This window comes from Drosophila teissieri, chromosome 4, assembly GCF_016746235.2.
Source record: "Drosophila teissieri strain GT53w chromosome 4, Prin_Dtei_1.1, whole genome shotgun sequence".
Taxonomy (NCBI): Eukaryota; Metazoa; Arthropoda; class Insecta; order Diptera; family Drosophilidae; genus Drosophila; species Drosophila teissieri.
In genome coordinates this window covers 950,928-971,855 of record NC_053033.1, presented here as the reverse complement: position 1 = coordinate 971,855, position 20,928 = coordinate 950,928, and the positions used below count along the sequence as shown (strand labels likewise).

General features: G+C 35.7%; 1 protein-coding gene across 1 annotated transcript in view; it reads left to right on the top strand.

The window, feature by feature from the left end:
- LOC122622913 (transcription factor SOX-5) overlaps positions 1-20,928 on the top strand; it is a 36,843-nt gene that overhangs the window by 7,889 nt on the left and 8,026 nt on the right. The window contains exon 3 of the mRNA XM_043801623.1: positions 4,950-5,067. Coding sequence (XP_043657558.1) covers positions 4,969-5,067 — 99 coding nt within the window. The 5' untranslated portion in view covers positions 4,950-4,968. The remainder of the gene's footprint in view (positions 1-4,949; positions 5,068-20,928) is intronic.

Sequence of the window (20,928 nt, the reverse complement as noted above, 5' to 3'; positions counted from 1 at the left end):
CAAACTAAATTCATGAGCATGGGATTCATGCTCAAGAAACCATTTAGCAAAAGCGTGGTTTATGATGAAAAATGTTAAGCTCGAATTTGTGTTAAATTCAATTTCGGAATGTTTCTATGAGATATATAGTTTTTAAATAGTTTCCAAACTGTTTTGTCTTATATGTATGTACTATCTGCAATATATAGACGTTCCACAAAAAAGCGTTAAAATTACGAGGTTTAGATATTTGCGTAGAAGCTTTCGGACCGACAGGCCAATTTGGATTATATAGATCGGGCTTTTATCTATATGTACTATGGACATTCAAAAATATTAATTTTATGAATTTAATAAATTAAAATTTTTTTGAAAACCCACCCACTAATTAAGCAAACACTGATCTGTATACATATGTATATACGAATCCGACTATTTTCAAATCATGCCTAGACACATACAATGACAAGAAGAGTCCTGTCTATACGTAAGTATATAAAGAGAGGAAAATTGCCACTTCTTGTTTCCGAAGGCTGGGACTAGATAGAAATGCACGAACATAAGCCTGCATAAATAATACATAGACCTGTCGGCGGATGGAAGTCTCGACGGCCGGATAAACGGAGCAGAAAATGTAGTCCTTTGTAAGCTATGCGAGGTCCAGTCAGCCTTTTGTTTGCGCCTTTTTGACCAAACAAGTGCACCATCAACAAACAAACAATATACACACAAAGCGCATTCAGTAACATAACAGTCTTAAACACAAAGGCAAACCACTCTTTGAACTGCGATTTGTATAAGCGCCTCGATCCATTCACTGCCCTGAATTAAAAAAAAGGATTTGACAATTCTTCGTGGTTTTCATATGTAAATTTAAAATGGTTACAGAGCACATCATAGTCTTAGAAACGGCAAATAAAGGTAAATATAGATTGTGGGCTATATGCTTTTTTTGACGAACAGACAGACGGGCGACCTGATAAACGGACGGACACGGCGAAATTGAATATAATATATATAAGTTATATAATAAAATATAACTTTTTTGTTTATCTTTTATTTTCCAAATAAAAACTGTATAGCAGTGTATATACAAAAATATTTGAAAACAGCCCGATGAAGAAAATTCGTTTCACGAAATCTACTAGACGTCAACTATACATGGATATACAGGTATTTTTGAAATTCAATGCCCTTCTCCTTAACTTTATCCTAAACTAAAGTTTGAAAACGAATTATTTACGTTAAAAATTAAAACCGGTTGTAGGAAACGTAGCCTATAATGTAATATATTCTTAATCACCATCACTATAACAGTCGATCTAGCTATACGAATGCCCTACAAGTAACAGGAAAATGTGAAATATGAAAAAAATATTAGTAAAAATTTCGGTTTTAAATAACTTTTTGTAGACTTAAGCAGGTCAAGCTTTTTGATGGGATAAAGTTTTTTGTGTTTCTTCAATTTGCAAAGTAGCTAACGGTTCCTTTCAAAATGTCTGCCAGTTTTACCAAAGAACGCTCGTTGACTTTTCCCTTTAGAACCGTATTCATTTTTAATGCCAGCACGTGTTTGAGCAGCCGCATTAGGTCTACTACCAATGCTCGTAAACAATGCTGGCCACAATCAATAGAACAGACCACAAGTCATGGGAAGGTTATGACCTCAATTGAAAATTCATTAATGCACCAAGAGGATTTTTTATGTGCTTAGAATGTTTTTTGCGACGCTTGAAAAAGGGGGAACTAATATTTATTATATGCACCTTAGAGCACACACCAATCAACCACGTGCCTACTTACCGATTTTGGAAACAGTTTGCCCAAAGAAAAGAGTACCAAGCTAAAAAAACCTTTAAAGCGAGTGATGTAAAAACATTTTGGCAATAAGAGAAGCGCACACATTGGCCTATATTTTTCATTCATATTTTTCATTCACCCCTAACAGGGGAATAAAATAACATAACACATATCTCAGTTTTCTAGATTTTATAATTCCCAAGATATCAAACGTCATACGGACATACCCGGACCTACTCGGTTAGTTATTATGATCAATAATATATACATATAATTCTACCGGTTACATACTGTTAACCGAATCTAGCAGACATACAATACTGATTTAATAAATTTGATTGGAATTTTAAAACAGGACTACTATACAATATACATAATAGCAATTAGAATATTACGTGTACATAAAATAATCTTTAAATTTGTTAATTTGATTAAGTTTGTTTTTGTTTATGGGCACTACCCAAATACATACATAATTTTTTAAGTCTTAAAGTATTAGAAAAAATATATTTTAGCATACTAAAGTGTGCTGTGACTTGCAAAGTCTGTACTGTAACAAAGCATTTCCAAAAACTCCCTTAACCCTCTGATTGTAATCTTACTTGCTTGCCGTAACAAATTTGTTATTTATTTTATTTCGGTTTCCATTACTTGCCCTTTGTGTGTCTTCTTAAATATACAGGATGTAATTTTTAACTTACACTCGTCTAAGTGTATGTAGGTGTCTATAAATATTGACAATATAAGAGCAAAAACAGTATGAAAGCAAAAAATCCATTGAAGCAATTTTGCGGAAACGTACAAGTCAATATTTGTGTCTACAACTGTATAAGATTCTACATCCACATAGATGGGCTTATGTGCAACCCTCCATGCGCTTACATAGAGGAATACAGCATAAGCAATATAACTTGTGCGGATGGAGTCGCAATGAGCGGAAGTCATCATTATAAATAAAATGTTTAGTTCAAAGCGAATCGGGCAAACAATCATTTGTTGTTGAATGGCACGATAGGAATATAGTGCATGGGACAGAACTTTGCCTTCCTAATATAAATTATGGGTAAGTATCTTCTCATTTGTAAGAAACAGATTTATTTTCATGTTGATTCTAAATGTTAATAGACATTGGGCAAACAAAAATTGTTTAATTAAAATATTTTTTTTTGGCTTGTGTGCAGTGTTATAGATAAAAATTGTACCTAATACCGAATTTGTCTGCCTTTACTAGTTAGTATATAATTATATTAACAGGGGACTTTTAAGAATGTTATACGAAAACAACAGAGAACGCTATAGTCGAGTTCCCCGACTATCTGATACCCGTTACTCAGTTATTCGAAGTGCGAAGGTGAGTCTTCAGCACATACAGTTTTTGGCGGTTTTGTGGGCGTTAAAGAGGGCGTGGCAAAAAGTTTTTTGGCAAATCGAAATTAGAAATTTACAAGACTAATATAAAAATGAAAAAATATCGAAACATTTTTCAAAAGTGTGGACGTGGCAGTTTTGGGCGGTTTGTGGGCGTTAGAGTGGGCGTGGCAACATGAATCGACAAACTTGCGCTGCGTCAATGTCCCTGGAGTCTTTATGCTTAATCTCAACTTTCTAGCTTTTGTAGTTCCTGAGATCTCGACGTTCATACGGACGGACAGACGGACGGATGGACAGACGGACATGGCCAAATCGACTCGGCTACTGATCCTCATCAAGAATATATACATATACTTTATATGGTCGGAAACGCTTCCTTCTGCCTGTTACATACTTTTCAACGAATCTAGTATACCCTTTTACTCTACGAGTAACGGGTATAATTATGAACGAATGTCACAAAATTTGATTAGCATTTGATTTTACTATTTCTAAAGGATGGTAACGTAGGAAATAATTAAGTTATAATATCCGTTACTCGTGAGTAATCAGGAATACTAGATTCGTTGAAAATTATATAACAGGTAGAAGAAAGCGTTTTCGACCATATGAAGTATATATATTTTTGATCAGGATCAATAGCTTAGTCGATCTGGTCATGTCTGTCTATCCTCAGGATCCCAGGAACTATAAAAGCTAGAAAGTTGAAATTAGGCGTGCAGGTTCCAGTGTCATAGACGGAAGTTTGTTTTTAAATGTTGCCACTCCCATTCTAACGCATACAAACCTCCCAAAACTGCTGCCCTCACTCTTTTAGAAAATGTTTTAATATTTTTTCATTTTCGTATTGTTTATATCTATCGATATGCCAAAAAAAATGCATAAATATGTCGTTTGCACTTCCACTATCTAAATAACGGGTATCTGATATTCGGAGATCTCGACTTTCTCTCTTGTTTCTTATACTTTTGACTCATATTCTCGTAGATACAAAAAAAATATTCTGTCGCATGCCAACAGTCCACACTTCTTCCTAAAAAATGAGTATAGTTTCGGGTGCATGGCTAATGAAATTCAATTGCCAATCCAGAAAGGATGCTTGACAAAATTGGTAATCTTTGACGGATAATTTAGAAATTGGATTGCCACACAACAGGAAATTTCACGTTAGACTTAGACAGGTGCAAGCCCCCAACTGATAATGCGAAACATCAATTTTTTATTTAATCATTATTAATTGACATACACCATGTCTAAGCGTTATAGGTGTTGGCATATCGATATTTAATGGGGAGATAAATCCATTATTATTTAAAACAAAAGAGAACGCTATAGTCGAGTCCACGACTGGTGGAAGTGCGGAGAGACTTAAACACTCACAGTTTTTGGTGGTTTGTGGGTGTTAGCGTGGGCGTGGCAAAAAGTTTTTTTGCAAATCAAGGGGTATTTACAAAACTAGCAACATTTTTTTTTAAATATCAAAACAGTTTTCAAAAGTGTGGACGTGTCTGTTTCGGGCGGTTTGTGGGCGTGACATGAATCGACAAACTTAATCTCAACTTTCTAGCTTTTATAGTTCCTATGATCTCGACGTTCATACGGATGGACATGACCAGATCGACTCGGCTATTGATCCTGATCAAGAATATATGTACTTTTTATGGTCGGAAACGTTTCCTTCTGCCTGTTACATACTTTTCAACGATATTAGTATACCCATTTACTCTACCAGTAACGGGTATAAAAAGGAACTCTTGTAAAGTAAGCATTATAAAATTCTTTTAACCAAAATGTTACAGAGACCGCCGATATGCCGATATGAAGCCTCCTGGAGAAGATCAAACGAATGAGAAGGAACACTCCGACTTAGGGATGATAAATCAACTTCAAATAATACGTAACCGAATACTCAGTCAGGTGCGTCAAAACACATTTTTTAAAAAGTCTATTATTTAGCTGAAAACAATGATTATAAATATTTTCACCGGTTTTTCAACAAAAGGCTTCTACTTATACATTTATATATATCACTAAACTTTAATAATACAACATAAAGAAAAATAGCACTAATTTATCTCAAAACGTAACGCTCATAAAAATAAAAGCTATTGAACAAGTAATTTATCAAAAGTAAATCTTTTAATTGTGTTGTGATTGATTATAGCTCTTTAATATTTTAATATTTAGTTTTTTTTGTAGCCCACAATAAACGAGAGAGAACACTTTAGTCGAGTTCTCCGTCTTTCTGATACCCGTTACTCATCTAGTGGAAGTGCGAAGGAAAAATTTTAACAGTGACAGTTTTTGTCGGTTTGTGGGCGTTAGAATGGACTTGGTAAAAAGATTTTTGGCAAATCATTAGACATTTACAATACTAATAAATAAAAATTTTATAAAATATAAATATGAAAACATTTTTAAAAAATGTGGGCGTGGCAGCTTTGGGCGGTTTGTGAGCGTTAGATTGGGCGTGGCAACATGGGCACATAAACTTGCGCTGCGTCTATGCCTCTGAAGTCTGCATGCTTAATCTCAACGTTCTAGCTTTTTTAGTTTCTGAGATCTTGACGTTCATACGGACATGGCCGTAGGCTATTGATCCTGATCAAGAATATATGTATATACGAATATATATATATACATAATATATGGTCGGAAACGCTTCCTTCTGCATGTTACATACTTAAGAGATTAAGCATACAGACTCCAGGGTCAAAGACGCAGCGCAAGTTTGTCGATTCATGTTGCCACGCCCACTCTAACGCTCACAAACCGCCCAAAACTGCCATGCCCACACTTTTGAAAAAGGTTTTCATATTTTTCAATTTTTGTATTAGACTTGTAAATTTCTATCGATTTGCCAAAAAACTTTTTGCCACGCCCACTCTAACGCCCACAAACCGCCCAAAACTGCCACGCCCACACTTTTGAAAAATGTTTCGATATTTTTTCATTTTTGTATTAGACATAAATTTCTATCGACTTGCCAAAAAACTTTTAGCACGCCTTCTCTAACGCCCACAAGCCGCCAAAAACTGTCAGTTTTGACTCTCCTTCGCACTTCCACTAGCTGAGTAACGGGTGTCAAAAAGTCGGGGAACTCGACTATAGCGTTCTGTCTTGTTTTTTATTTTTTTTATTTAATTATTGTTTCTTCCAATTTCTATCGATATGCCAAGAAATTGTTGCATTTTATTGTTCGCACTCCCATTAGCTGAGAAATGGGTATCTGATAGTCGAGGATAGCCAATTCTTGTTTTTATATTTCATTAAACTTTTATTTGATTTGCCCTGCGCCTGGATAAGCTTTTCCTGCCGTTTTGTGTGTAAGACCTATTGGTCGCTTTCAGTTTCTTTCATCATTTGCACAGGTTTGAATAACCATTGTATTGTTCTGCTTACTCAGAACTCTAACAATAAGCTTTTCTTTTCTGTGTATTGTACTTTCCATTCCATTTGGTGCTTCTTTATGATGTGCTCGCCACGAAACTGTGTCCAAAGCCGTGGTCCCTTTCAGATTGAAGAAAGTACCGCCGTCTATGATTAGTTTATAAATTACATTGAACAGGTGAAAGGGGAACCTATTATATATACAATTTTAAGATTTAAGATAAATTCAAGAGCGACTCCTATATCGATCTACATAAACCTTATGTACCCTTGCAATCAAAATTTAGCCGTGACATCTTTTTGTGGTTTATGGGCGTAGAAAAATTTTTTGTTGGCATATCGATAGAACTTGGGAAGCGAAATAAATAAAAAAAAATGCAAAATGCAAACCATTCTTCAAAAGTGTTGGCTTAGCAATTTTGGGCGGTATGCTACCAACAATCTTGATCAGGATAACTAGATCTACCTATCTATCAGTATGAACGTCAAGATCTCGGGAACAATAAGAACTAGAAAATTGATATTAGGCATGCAGAATGTAGTGTAGATACGCCAAATTCAATTTAGCAAGCTAGTTTCTTTGCCACGCCAAGAAACCGCTCTAAACTGTAACACTCCCACTTTTAAAAAATGTTTGAATTTATACGCCAATTGCTATCGATATGCCTAAAACAATTTTGTATTGTTAAGTTGCTTTTAATGATTAAACCAATTGGTTGAATCAAACCAATCTGTTTTCCATTATGTTAAAAAAATGTACAACAAAAGCCTTCCTGTAAATACAAACTTGTACACCGTTTTACAAGATTGGGTCTTCCATAAATGTTAGTATGTACTTTAAGACCTATGTTAATAAAGTATATATTAATAAAAAAAATATATTGTAAAGAAAATGTGTAGATCCATATCCTTATGAATTTTACCACCACCCAATTTAAAAGTACCTATTATTCACCGGGGAGTTGTTCTGTGCTTAAGTAACAGTGAGGTAGCAAATTTTTAGCTGAAGCCGTCAATGAATAAGCATATCCTATGGAGTTCGAATTCAGACTCCGGCTTAACTAAGCTAATCGGCTTGGAATCACGCTAATGTGATGTTTATCTGTGCAATACTTAGCTGAAAAGGGGGATGATTGACGACGATGATGGGCACTGATTATTATTGTCAATGCGCAAAAGATCTAATGAAATCTGAATGTTCCGGTTCAAGTTTGTTTTTTGGGGTAGTTGTCACCCGTATACATTAAAAAAAGACAATCATAACCGCCGCAAAAATAGTCCCAATACAGATAAAATCTCATACCTTAGAAGTTCAAAAGGTTCCTATTAATAGTATGTTTTCACACATAAAATATGCCATGCTTGGTTTTGCTAAGCATTAAAATTATGTAAATTAACTGGTCACAATCACATTAAAAATAGTAATTGGTAAAATAGTAAAAAACGAGGTATGTCTATATACTTGGAAATACTATGTACAATTTGCAAACTTAATTTATATTGCCTTGCATTTAATTTTTAGTTGTAGAAATATCAAATTAATATATATATATAGTAATATATATCAAATTAAAATAATGGATATTCAACATTTATTCACATTATGGCCCCGCTTACATTAGCAACTGAAAACTGAACTTACTGCTGAGGTGTAGGCTTTCTTATAAATTTAAAATATTTCGTTACGAATTGGATTCAGTACACTAGTTAGTTACAATGTAAATTTAGTTAACTGAATATTTATAATTCAGATATAAATTCCACTTAAGTTACATTAATTAAAATTAAACAAAAGAGAACGCTATAGTCGAGTTCCCCGACTATCGGATACCCGTTACTCACCTAGTGGAAGAGCGAGGGAAAAATTTCTACAGTGACAGCTTTTGGCGGCGGGCGTTAGAATGGGATTATTGGCAAATCAAAAGAAGCAAAAATGTGAAAAAATATCAAAACATTTTTCACAAGCCTAACAAAAAAATAACAAAACATTTTTTCAAAGTGTGGGCGTAGCAGTTTTGGGCGGTTTGTGGGCGTTAGGGTGGGCGTGGCAACATGGGTTCATACGGACAAACGGACATGGCCAGATCGACTTGGCTATTGATCCTGATCAAGAATATATATATACGAATATATGTATATATATGTAAATGGTCGGAAACGCTTGTTACATACTTTTCAACGAATCTAGTACACTCTTTTACTATTCGAGTAACGGGTATAATTAATATATGTACATATGTACATAAATACGTGTAATTTCGTGCATCAATCCTTGCCTGCAGATGTGAATTAAGGACAAATACGTATGCCGAATTTAAATAAAAAGTTCCACATGCTCACATGACTTTAGCGGTCGCAAAATGTAGGGACTAGATCGGAATATGCATATCGTAATTAAACAAGTTGTATGGGTCCCGATAATGAAGATCGCGTTTCATAGCACAGTGTAAATGCTTAACACCAGGATATTTGAATGGTAGAACAGCTTTTCTTATAAGGAATTTTTAAGAGAAACTTACTAACTACAGCATACGGTCTTTCTTTAAAAAATTCAAGAAAGTTAGGAGGCATCCGATACATATGTATACATATTTGTATAATTATATACATATGTATGTATTCGTAGCTGTTCATCGGTCGATAAAATAGGAAAAGCCCACGCAAGCAACTCAAGATATGGGTTAGTCTAAATCATTTCAGTGAAGAAGCACACATTTTACAGCAATATTTATGAATTTTGTGACATTTATGGATGAGTTTAGAATTTTTTTGTTGTCATGTGTATAAAATATTAGATGGCTGATCAATTTATATATGAAATGTTTTTTACTTTTCTTAGCCCACTCTATAAATTGGCTCAAAGATATGGAAAATGGAAATGTATGGTGAAGCAACAGAGGGCCTTTCACGATTTGTTATATATATGTATATAGGTTTGGTCGTTCAATGATTTATGTGTATGCAGCATCGGGACATTATATTGTTTTCCATTTTTGTGAGATTTCTATATTTATATGACTTGATTGCAAGTGCTTGTGCTTATGGCATGTACACCTATGAATCGATTATTTGGTTTCTAAGACTTATCCAAAATATAAGATATCCTAATACATATGGCTAATACATACAGGCAGAAAGTACCAGAAACAATACTATATGTATTTAATATAATATAATATATAATTCAAGTACCCTTCTTTCAGCCAAAAGGTTGCAGTAAGTGGTGTTTTGTCAGAACGATATTTTATTCTTCCTTTTGAAAAAGTTTTCTTAAGATTAAGAAACTGACTACAGTAGTAATAAGGTCGTGACGCAAGAGGAAAATATATTCAAATAAGATTTCGTAAATTTTATGATACTGCCCCCAAATGTGTTCCTTTTTTTTGCCGTATAATTCTGTTTCTGTATTCATTCATAAATTTTGCTTTTAAAAATAGAACTGTCTTTCCTTCCTATTTCTATTCCCTCGTAGTACCGCTCCCCAGTCTTACCAGTGCATACTACTTCATAGACATACATACATATCTACATATTTACAAATCTTTCTTTTTATGCAGCGATGGTGTTGTCATGCCATAATGTTGCAGTCTCTTTGCAAGGTTAGCACTACTTGATAAATGTACAAATATTTTCAGAAATTTTGCAAACATTTTTCCGGTGGGGTTTGGAATTTTGCACCTAGTAAAAAACACTCAATCTATGTATATCAACTGATACACAAAATGCAAAAAGTATTATTGGGTTTTTTCGTAAATTGAACTTCGAAAATAACTAATTCTCCTTTTGAGATGAAACGTACTCGAATTCAAAATAAATAAACTTTTAGGATTGGTGCTATAAAATCGGTTGACTGTTTAGCCTTCAAGGGACTTATAACAATATATTACCTTAGAAGACATTAAATAATATTCTATTTCGAATTATTCATAAGGAAAATATACCTACATATACATTTATAAAAAATTTTTAAAGACACCTTCCATTTTCGAACACTATTCTGAATTAATAAAGTATGGACTTTGAACCATCGGAAGTGGCAGAGCACCGGCAGTCTTGGTTTTAATTCTTCGTGCAAGTATTTTCAGTACTAAAGGGTAAAAATCAAGTGCTTCCCGCGCAGCCACACGATCGTAAACAATGTCAGCAGAGCGCCGGCCAAAAAAATTCCCTGATCCGTCGTCTTTTATAGCTGGAAGGGACAACTTATTTTTTAACAATTATCAAAGAAATTTGTCGTTATTTTTGTACATACAAAATGTATGTTTTAATTATTGTTACCAATATTATTATTCTTATATAGATACATTAAATGGTTTTTTATTCTTTAAGTAAAATGCCTCAGTAGACCATAGGTTGCCTTTGAAATACTCATCATTCATTCATACATTCTCGACATGCCATTTTAGGTATCACACATTCAAATAAGTATGGCTAAAACTCTAATTTTTGTCTATTTAATCTTTAATAATACAATTTTATAATCCACAATCCATTTATCACACCATTCATTTTTCGGCATTTTCCACCTCAGAAACGCAGAGAACTGGACAGAAAATTGCTAAGTTGACAAAACTGACCTAAAATCTGAAAATTGGTCACCGCTACTCTAGATCAGAGGCTTCCGAGCAAGGTTCACAAGTCAGGGTTTTTCTCACTAACCCTAGCGATTTTTTGGTGACATCCCAGATGGAATTTTAGTTAATGTGTTTTTTTTTTAGGATAGCAACCAAAGCCGCATATACTCTGCTTTGAATAAGGCAAATTTCCATCTGGCAACGCTGTCGAAAAGCAACATTTTCCATCTGGCAACGCTGTCGAAAAGCAACATATTACATGTGGAAATATGATTTTATATTTTCCACAAAGTTATGAGGATGCAGCAGTTTAATTTGATCCTATATTATTTCGGGTTATTATTTGCTATAGATTCTGTTTGCACTTCATGTAACTGTTGTACATGATTACAATTTTAAATCTATAAATAAAACGAATAATTTCTCCTTACCTTCATTAGTTAAATCGGACCCCCAATAAGAAATCTGCAGTTATGGGCATATTAAATTTAGCTATTTATAGCTGTTTTCCCGATAAACTAGCGTGTTTTTCGAAAAGTGGTAAAAATTAAAATAAATGAAAATGAGGCGTTATGGTAGTAAAGCATCTGAAGCTCAGGAGACGACCTAAGCCCATAAATTGCCCTTACTCGCAAATTGCTTTTGTATCCTATATAAATAAGTAAACTTTTAGTGGAAAAGTTATAAGAATTTGGATTATTAAAATGTGTATTATTGGAAAAGCCAAGTGGAAACCAAAAACTACAATTAACCACCTACATCTTCCTTCACCAAAAGTTGTTTGCATCATCCCTTTTAAATCCCTTAGAAAGCCCGTTTTCTTCTAATAATGCAAGAGGGTGCTTGAAATAGGGCTGACTTCCCTCCCTTTACGAAGCTAATGACTCCTGAAATAGCAAACAAATCTGTGGCGAAGTGCGTGTTTGTGGTACACAATTAGTTAAAACATGGTGTCCGGTAAGTGTTGTTCGCACGTGTGCAGGACATCGAGAGGCAGGAGTAGTCATATGAAGAAAACTTTTCACCTGGATATATAAGTATCTGTGCAATTATATAATATATGTATATTTATGTGCAAATTAAATTGAGTCTTAATCAGTTTTTAAGCCCCCTTTTAAGGTATGCTTGTATGCTAATACCCGACCTTTATACCCGACCTTATGAAGTATATATATTCTTGATCTGGCTCAATAGCCCATATATCTGTCCGTAACACCTTGATCTAAGGAACTATGTATATAAGCTAGAAAGGTGATATTAAACATGAAGATTTTATAAGCATAGACGCGGCGCATGTTTTGCCATGCTTTGCCAGACGAGCGGACTGATATTGCTATATCAACTCGGATGTTTATTATACCCGTTACTCGTAGAGTAAAAGGGTATACTAGATTCGTTGAAAAGTATGTAACAGGGAGAAGGAAGCGTTTCCGACCATATAAAGTATATATTCTTAATTAGGATCAATAGCCGAGTCAATCTGGCCATGTCCGTCTGTCTGTCCGTATGAACGTCAGGATCTCAGGAGCTAGAAAGTTGAGATTCAGCATGCAAACTCCAGAGACATAGAAGCAGCGCAAGTTTGTCGATTCATGTTGCCACGCCCACTCTAACGCCCACAAACCGCCCAAAACTGCCACGCCCACACTTTTAAAAAATGTTTTGATATTTTTTATTTTTGTATTAGTCTTGTAAATTTCTATCGATATGCCAAAAAACTTTTTGCCACGCCCACTCTAACGCCCACAAACCGCCCAAAGCTGCCACGCCCACACTTTTAAAAAAAGTTTTGATATTTTTTCATTTTTGTATTAGTCTTGTAAAATTCTATCGATTTGCCAAAAACCTTTTTGGCCACGCCCACTCTAACGCCCACGAACAGCCAAAAACTGTCAGTGTTAAAGACTCTCCTTCGCACTTCAAATAGCTGAGTAACGGGTATGAGATAGTCGGGGAACTGCGTTGCAAACATCTGACTGAAATTCATATAGCCTCCGTAAGGAAGGAAGCAGAATCCAAATTTCGTTTGATATAATTATACCCGTTACTCGTAGAGTTTCAGGTTATACTAGATTCGTTTAAAATTATGTAACAGGCAGAAGGAAGCGATTCCGACCATATAAAGTATATATATTCTTGATCAGGATCAATAGCCGAGTCGATCTGGCCATGTCCGTCTGTCCGTCCGTCTGTCTGTCCGTCTGTGTGTCCGTCCGTATGAACGTCGAGATCTCAGAAACTATAAAAGCTAGAAAGTTGAGAATAAGCATACAGACTCCAGAGACATAGACGCAGCGCAAGTTTGTCGATTCATGATCCCACGCCCACTCTAAGTCCTAAAAACCGCCCAAAACTGCCACGCCCACACTTTTAAAAAATTGTTTGATAATTTTTCATTTTCTTATAAGTATTGAAAATTCCTATCGATCTGCAGAACATTTTTTTGCCACGCCCACCCTAACGCCCCCAAACCGCCCAAAACTGCCACGCCCATACTTTTGAAAAATGTTTTGAAATTTGTTCACATTTTTGTTCGTCTTCTAAATTTAACTCTATATACCAAAAATCTTTTTGCCACGCCCACAAACCGCCAAAAACGGTCTGTGTTGTAATTTCTCTTCGCAATTTAACCAGCTGAGTAACGGGTATCAGATAGTCGGGGAACCCGACTATAGCGTTCTATCTTGTTTTATGTTACTTTTTGAGTAGAACCTATAAGATTTGAAATATCAAGTTGTCAAGTCCTGAGAAATGCAATGTTCTCTTGAGATTGGTACTGAAATGGCTATAGCTTAAGCTATTACTATTAAAATTCATTGGCACGCTCCGTGTGTCGTCTGCCAACTAGGCTTAATCTGATAAAAATTGAAGCAACCACAATACCGCAACCACCAGCTGAGACATTCAGCCGCGAAGTTGTCGAATCTGAATTCCCAAGCGGCTGTTCCTGTCGCCGAAAGCTGTAACGAAAACCGTTAATATTCCAATAACACAAGGTATACGAACAGTAGTGACAGTGGACGAATGCTAAGGCATTAGAGCTGCAAATTACACAGATGACACGCTGTGTCATCGCTTCATTGACTGACTCCTTAGTTCTGGGGAATGACTCTGAAAAAAGTTTCTTTTGCGTTGAGCCTTTTCTTATTGAATAATTTCGCATTGTCGTACACATCTTGCGGCATTGTTGTTGATGGAAAGGTTGTACAAGTGCTCTTGGAGGGTTTCTCGAGACAATTCCTTTCTCAGATGGCTCTAACAGAAAATCAATACCGTTCTCTTTTAAAAAGGAACCATCCATTTCCATTGATGGGATAAGATGAAAATAAATATTTAAAAGAAAAACTCACGGGAAAACAAATTAGTCGCAACGGGTGGCTGACTAGCCTTATTTAAAATATTTTAACTTCTTTACAGAATAAATAATAATTGCTCTGGGCTCACAGGCATTAGATGAACTGCGATTCGAGCGATATTAAATATTAAAATGTAATGCAGAAGCAATTATTCTGATTCGGATTATTTTTTTCTTCGCGACCAAAATGCCGTGAAATTCAAATTAAATGCAACTCAATTATCATAATAAACTGATTCTGTTTTATTGCTGTCGTTGATCTACGTTTGTGTTGTTGCTGGTGGTGATAGCAATTGGTACAGGAAGAAGTACCGACTATGTTATACCTCCAGCAAAATATGTATGCCTACTTCGTTACAAAAGAGCTTGAAACTCATATTATCTGAGTAACGGGTATGTGCTAATTGAAAAACTCCCACATCGCCCGGACATCGAGATCTACAAGTGCTAGATAACTTGAGATTTGGTATGCAGACTGTTAAGCGCAAGTTTGCTTTAAACATATCGCCTAAAGTCGCAAAAAACTTGAACAAGAGCGTACATGCATATTTTATTTGTAAGTAGTATTACTTGGTGATACCGAAATCTTTTTAAAATTAATCCGAAAGATTTATAATTAATTAAATATAAATGGCTATTTCTAGTAAGGTAACCATTAAAATCTACTCTTACCATTAAATCTAATACCCTTTAGGTAAAATATAATTTTTCAAAAGTAATTCTAATCTAAATCAAGAGCTCATATTCCTCACATATGTAACAGGCAGAAGGAAGCGTTTCCAAGTAAATATAACATAAATTATATATATTTTGGATCAGGATCAATAGCGGAGTGGAACTGGCCATGTTCGTATGTCCGTCCGTATGAACGTCGAGATCTCAGAACCTAAAAAAGCTTTTACCTTACCTTTGCTGCAGTTCTTTGTTGTTTTTTTGTGAAATACTTTTTTCTTTGTTTAGGTGAACCCCCTTAGGGCTTATCCCACCAGAGCTAGCCATATCACACACACCTGTGAATCTTCCACACTTTCGCCGATAGACTTAAAAAAAAGGCAAGCGAATATAACTTGAACGCTGCTCTTGATGGACCCTTAAAATACCACATAGAAAAGGGAGCGTTCTGTAGGCAGGGTGATGCAACTGCACGTGCGGGTCATTGAATTGTTTGAGAATACAAATAACTGATTTGTATTTTCCTGGGGACGACTATGAGTAGAAGTGGCGAAGGCAGTGTGGTTGCTGCAAAGACCGCCACTCAACTTCTGGTTTTATTCTAATTACGAATACAAGCCGATATAAAAACCACCCTCGGCCCACCCGCGCGGCTAATGTCAAGTGCAAATGTCTTGGTCAAAGCAAAGGTCGCGACATATGAGGAACGAGATGGAGGGGCCGTGGGCCAGGAAATAGCATTCACTTCTTTAATAAAATCGTATTTCATCTTGGACCGCCCATCGTTTGCTGGGTAATTGTTTTTTCTTTCTTCGCACAACGATTTGTAACTTTGTCCCTGCCCTTCGACGTCCTCGTATATTCTGAATCCTGCTTCCTGAGTCGGCGTCAACTCAATTACGAATTATTTAGCGTTCGCACTGCAGTATACGCATGATTCTTCCACATGTCGTCCTCATATCTCGCAGCACTGTAGCTCTTAACCAGGAAATTCAGAAATATTATGGGGAAATTGAAATTTGAATTGAAAATAGTATTTTAAAAAATGTAAGAGCTGAGTTTTATGTGTTTCTCTTAATATTCACCAATATTCAGGCATATTGAGGCCAATATTCAAGGCTAAGTAGTAAAAGCTGTCGACAACGGCATCTCATCTCAATTTTAACAAAGCTATTATGAAATTCACATGTGTAGTTAGCTGCTCCAATCTTCTGACCACCCATAACTCGCCCTTCGCATAAAGCGCTTATGTACACAATGGCAGCTCTAATGATGGAAAATGCCGGGCAGCTACAAACCTGGCTAGGAGGAGATGATTAAATCTCTAACAACAAAAGACAAAATAGCATTCAAATTAGATGCTCATTGTTAATGTTTTGTTGCCAAAGTAGCACCACAGTCAATGTATTGGGATATTCAAGGCCCATTGTTCCTGCCAGACAATGGGGTCACAAATGAAGAGCTTGGGTGTATTCACACAAGCTTTAGCCTTCGGATGTGACGTAGATCCAAAATTCAGGACTTCGACTTTTACCAAGGATATGGGCAATAAAAGTAGCTGAGCAATACGGTATCACGCGGAACAGCTACAAGAAACCCCAGCAACCCCTCCAATAATATGGGTACTAACGATCATCAATCGACGTCATCAATCTTCATCCATTACCAACACACCCACACCCAAAAATGTACGTCAAAAAAGTAAAGCATTGGACATGCTTAAAACGTAAACTCGGCCGTCACAATTGGGACCCATGCATTTAAACATAACTTAATCCTCAAAAAAGGTAGTTTGTACTTAAAATCGTATGCGTCTTTTATATTTTCGTCTCGGGTTTCTGTACATTGCAAGGTGGAATTCAAGGTTTAACGTCGAGATCTCAGGAACTATAAAAGCTAGAACGTTGAAACTAAGCATACAGATTCTAGAGACATAGACCCAGCGCAATTTTGTTAATCCATGTTGCCACGCCCAATCTAACGTCCACAAACCGCACAATACTGCCACGACCACAGTTTTGAAAAATGTTTTGATATTTTTTGACATTTTTGGTACTCTTGCAAATTTTTTCTCGATTTGCCAATAATCTTTTTGCCACGCCGACTCAGACGCCCACAAACCGACAAAAACTGTCTATATCGGATAGTCGGGGAACACGACTATATCGTTCTTTCTTGTTTTTCTAGTGTTTCTATGGGACATATGTAAATATGATATAGTGGCCTTACTTTAACAAATTAAAACCGCAATTAATTTTAAGTTCTATATATATATATATATGTATATATGTACATATATATAAAAATTATATTTTTATTTATATTCGACTTCCCCGAAATAGATATACCATACAATGCAGAGGTATGTGGTCCAGTCAACACCAGTAAGGGTTAAATACGTATTTTTGACACTGGCGTTTTTAAGACCCAAGTTGCGTCAGACAATCCTTTTGTGTTTTTATTATTACAGACGCCTTCCCCAAAATGATGAATAAATAACGAAAATAAAAGAAAAGTACATCCCCGCTAGAATATTGAGGAGAAGATTGCCGCAACTTTGAGATATGTGTAAGGCGAACGCGCCGAATGATATAAGCACATCCAAGCATAAGCAACATTTACACATCCATATGTGAAGTTTATGTTAGTATACATATATGTATGGTGCTTTCGTATGTACATATATTTTTCCAGCGCAAGGGTACACTAAATTTCCTCAAAATTTATGCAGCGAAATGATAAAATTGATCCTGAATAGATGGGACAAATTCCCCTTTTAATGCACGCATAGAAAGTGTTAGAAGGTGAGTTAGAGCTTCGAAAACTGTGTAAAGGACACATTTCCAAACCCATGAGCATATATAATATGTATCTTCATATGGATCAACTGCTGAGTGAACCCAGCCAGTTCGCCCGACAGAACTAGTTCTTCAGGGCTCTACACTTCTTAAAAGTTGAAATCTGTAAAAAATAGTCGAGAAGGACCGAATCAATAAACTAGTACGCCCGCATTAAAACATTTTTGAACTTATTGGTACCAAAAGGAATCCTAAAAGATTTGATAAAAGAAAGTTTTTCGCTTAAAACGTACAAATTAGTTACCAATAAATAATATACGAAGATTTTGACCTTTTAAAATGTATTAATACACCCGTTACTAGTATATTAAAAGTCTGTCCGTCTGCCGAATAGAAGAGCTATAAAGTTCTGATAAAATATGCAGATCCTAAAGACGAATTCTTTAAAAAAATTTTCGCAATCACAAGCCGCCAAAGACTGTCAGGTTCATACGTTCAAATATTCTTTTGATTTTCATAGCCGTTACTCGAAGACTATAAAAAGGGTATGCTAAGTTCGTGGAAAAATACCATCCGTAATATCTAGTACTGTAATATCTAGAATGCTTAGATTAAGCATGAATATTGTTGAAACGCAGTCTCGGTGCAATTTTTGTTGTAGAAGATTACCACGTCCACTTTAACGCCCTCAAAACTGTTAAACCTGTCACACTCACACTTTTCAAAAATTTTAATGTTTTTTTATCTTATCTGTTATTGAATTTTAAAAAATGTGTTGATATTTTTCTTATTTTTAAATTGTTCTAGCTAACTTCTATGTTTATTTAAAAAAAAAATTATTTTTTGTTTTCTTTAAACTCGACTATAGCGATCGCTACTACTTCCTTATGTTTTTTGCAAATCGATAGAAATTTACCAGACTACAAAAAAATGAAAAAATATTAAAGCATTTTTTAAAAGTGTGGGCGTGGCAACATGGGTCAACAAACATTTTTTTTTTGACATACCCAATTTAATGCCCAAAACGGAAAAATGTGTTGAAATTTTTTAATTTTATAATTATCTTTCAAATTGCTATTGACTAATCTAACGCCCACATACCGCACAAAACTACCACCCTCACCCCTTTTAACATTTTTTTCATTTTATTATTTGTCTTGCCAAGTTTTCTCGATAAACTGACTCGCGCTTTCGTGCTGAGTAACAACGGGTATCTGATAGTCGGGAAACTTAACTATAGCGTTCTATCCGGTTTTGTTCCACCATTGGTAATAAAAATTAAAATAAGCCAGTCCAGCTTATAAAACTAATATTCCTAGTCAAGGAAAAGGCGTGTATAACTTCCAACAGAACACAACCATAATCAAAAGTGACTTAAACAATTTGTGTTTGCGATTTCATTTGTCTATCTAGTTAATTTTGGTTATGCCTTCAAGAGCATCTATAAACCAGTCGAAAATTACGCTTCCTAAGGATGGGTTGGTGGGTCGGTGGAAAAAGATCAAAGGACAATTTCCTGATTGTTTTATTCCGTTATTTTATTTTGTTTGCGCTCCGTTTCGTTTTGAGCTGTTGTGTATATGTAGGTACGGTTTTATTGTTGATGTTTGGGCGTATGTTGTCTTTACTTATTTATTCGATTCGTTTACTTTGACATTCAGCGTCACTCTGTTTCAAATACCCTTGGCCAGGCGATGCTTCCCTTATTGACAACCACCCACCACGGTCAGACTTATTTATTTATTTGTTTATTTTCATTATTAAATTGTACTTCATTTGTATATTTCGTTTTGTTTCATCTCATTAATTGTTTGTGTATTACAATAGCTTTGTTGTGCCCCAAAAATTTAGAAATCGAAAAGCTTTTCAACTTTAAAGCCGATAAATTAATTGATGAGTGCAGCAGGTTCTATAATAAAGCCGAATTTCTGTTTTCAATTATCACTTGCAGTTCGGAACATAGGGTGGTTGGTTTTCGCAATTGGGGTTGTCCATACACTAGTTACAAATATAAATAATAAAATAAGAATGAAGCCTTTGCTTTAATTAAAGCGCTTTGGGCTCCCAGGCCCTGTAATCTGCACCAACAATATGAATATGAATACTCTGGCCCCCATTCTAGGAGAAACCGCACACCCAGACTCCGGCACCTCATTAACGCCGCGAAACGAACTCGACACAATGTCAAGCCCTCAAGTATACTCTTCTAGCTCAGCTCATCGGAAGAGCTCCGTGGGTAAATGAGGAGTGGATTTTGGGGATGGAATATGTTGTTAAATTGTTTTACTTACCACCAAACAAAATCTTAAACACAGTACGGAACTTTGTGAAGTCTGTCATAAACAAGAGAGAACGCTATAGTCGAGTTCCCCGACTATCTGATATCCGTTACTCAGCTAGTGAAAGTGCGAAGGAGTCTTCAGCACTGACAGTTTTTGGCGGTTTGTGGGCGCTAGAGTGGGCGTGGCAAAAAGTTTTTTGGCAAATCGATAGAAATTTTGAAGACTAATACAAAAATGAAAAAATATCAAAACATTTTTCAAAAGTGTGGGCGTAGCAGCTTTGGGCGGTTTGTGGTCGTTAGAGTGGGCGTGGCAAAAAGCTGTTTGGCAAATCTTTAGAAATTTATAAGACTAATACAAAAATGAAAAAATATGAAAACTTTTTTCAAAAGTGTGGGCGTGGCAGTTTTGCGCGGTTTGTGGGCGTTAGAGTGGGCGTGGCAACATGAATCGACAAACTTGCGCTGCGTCTATGTCTCAGGAGTTCCTCAGATCTCGACGTTCATACGGACAGACAGACGGACAGACGGACAGACGGACGGACAGACGGACGGACAGACGGACATGGCCAGATCGACTCGGCTATTGATCCTGATCAAGAATATATATACTTTATATGGTCGGAAACGCTTTCTTCTGCCTGTTACATACTTTTCAACGAATCTAGTATACCCTTTTACTCTACGAGTAACGGGTATAAAAAGTAT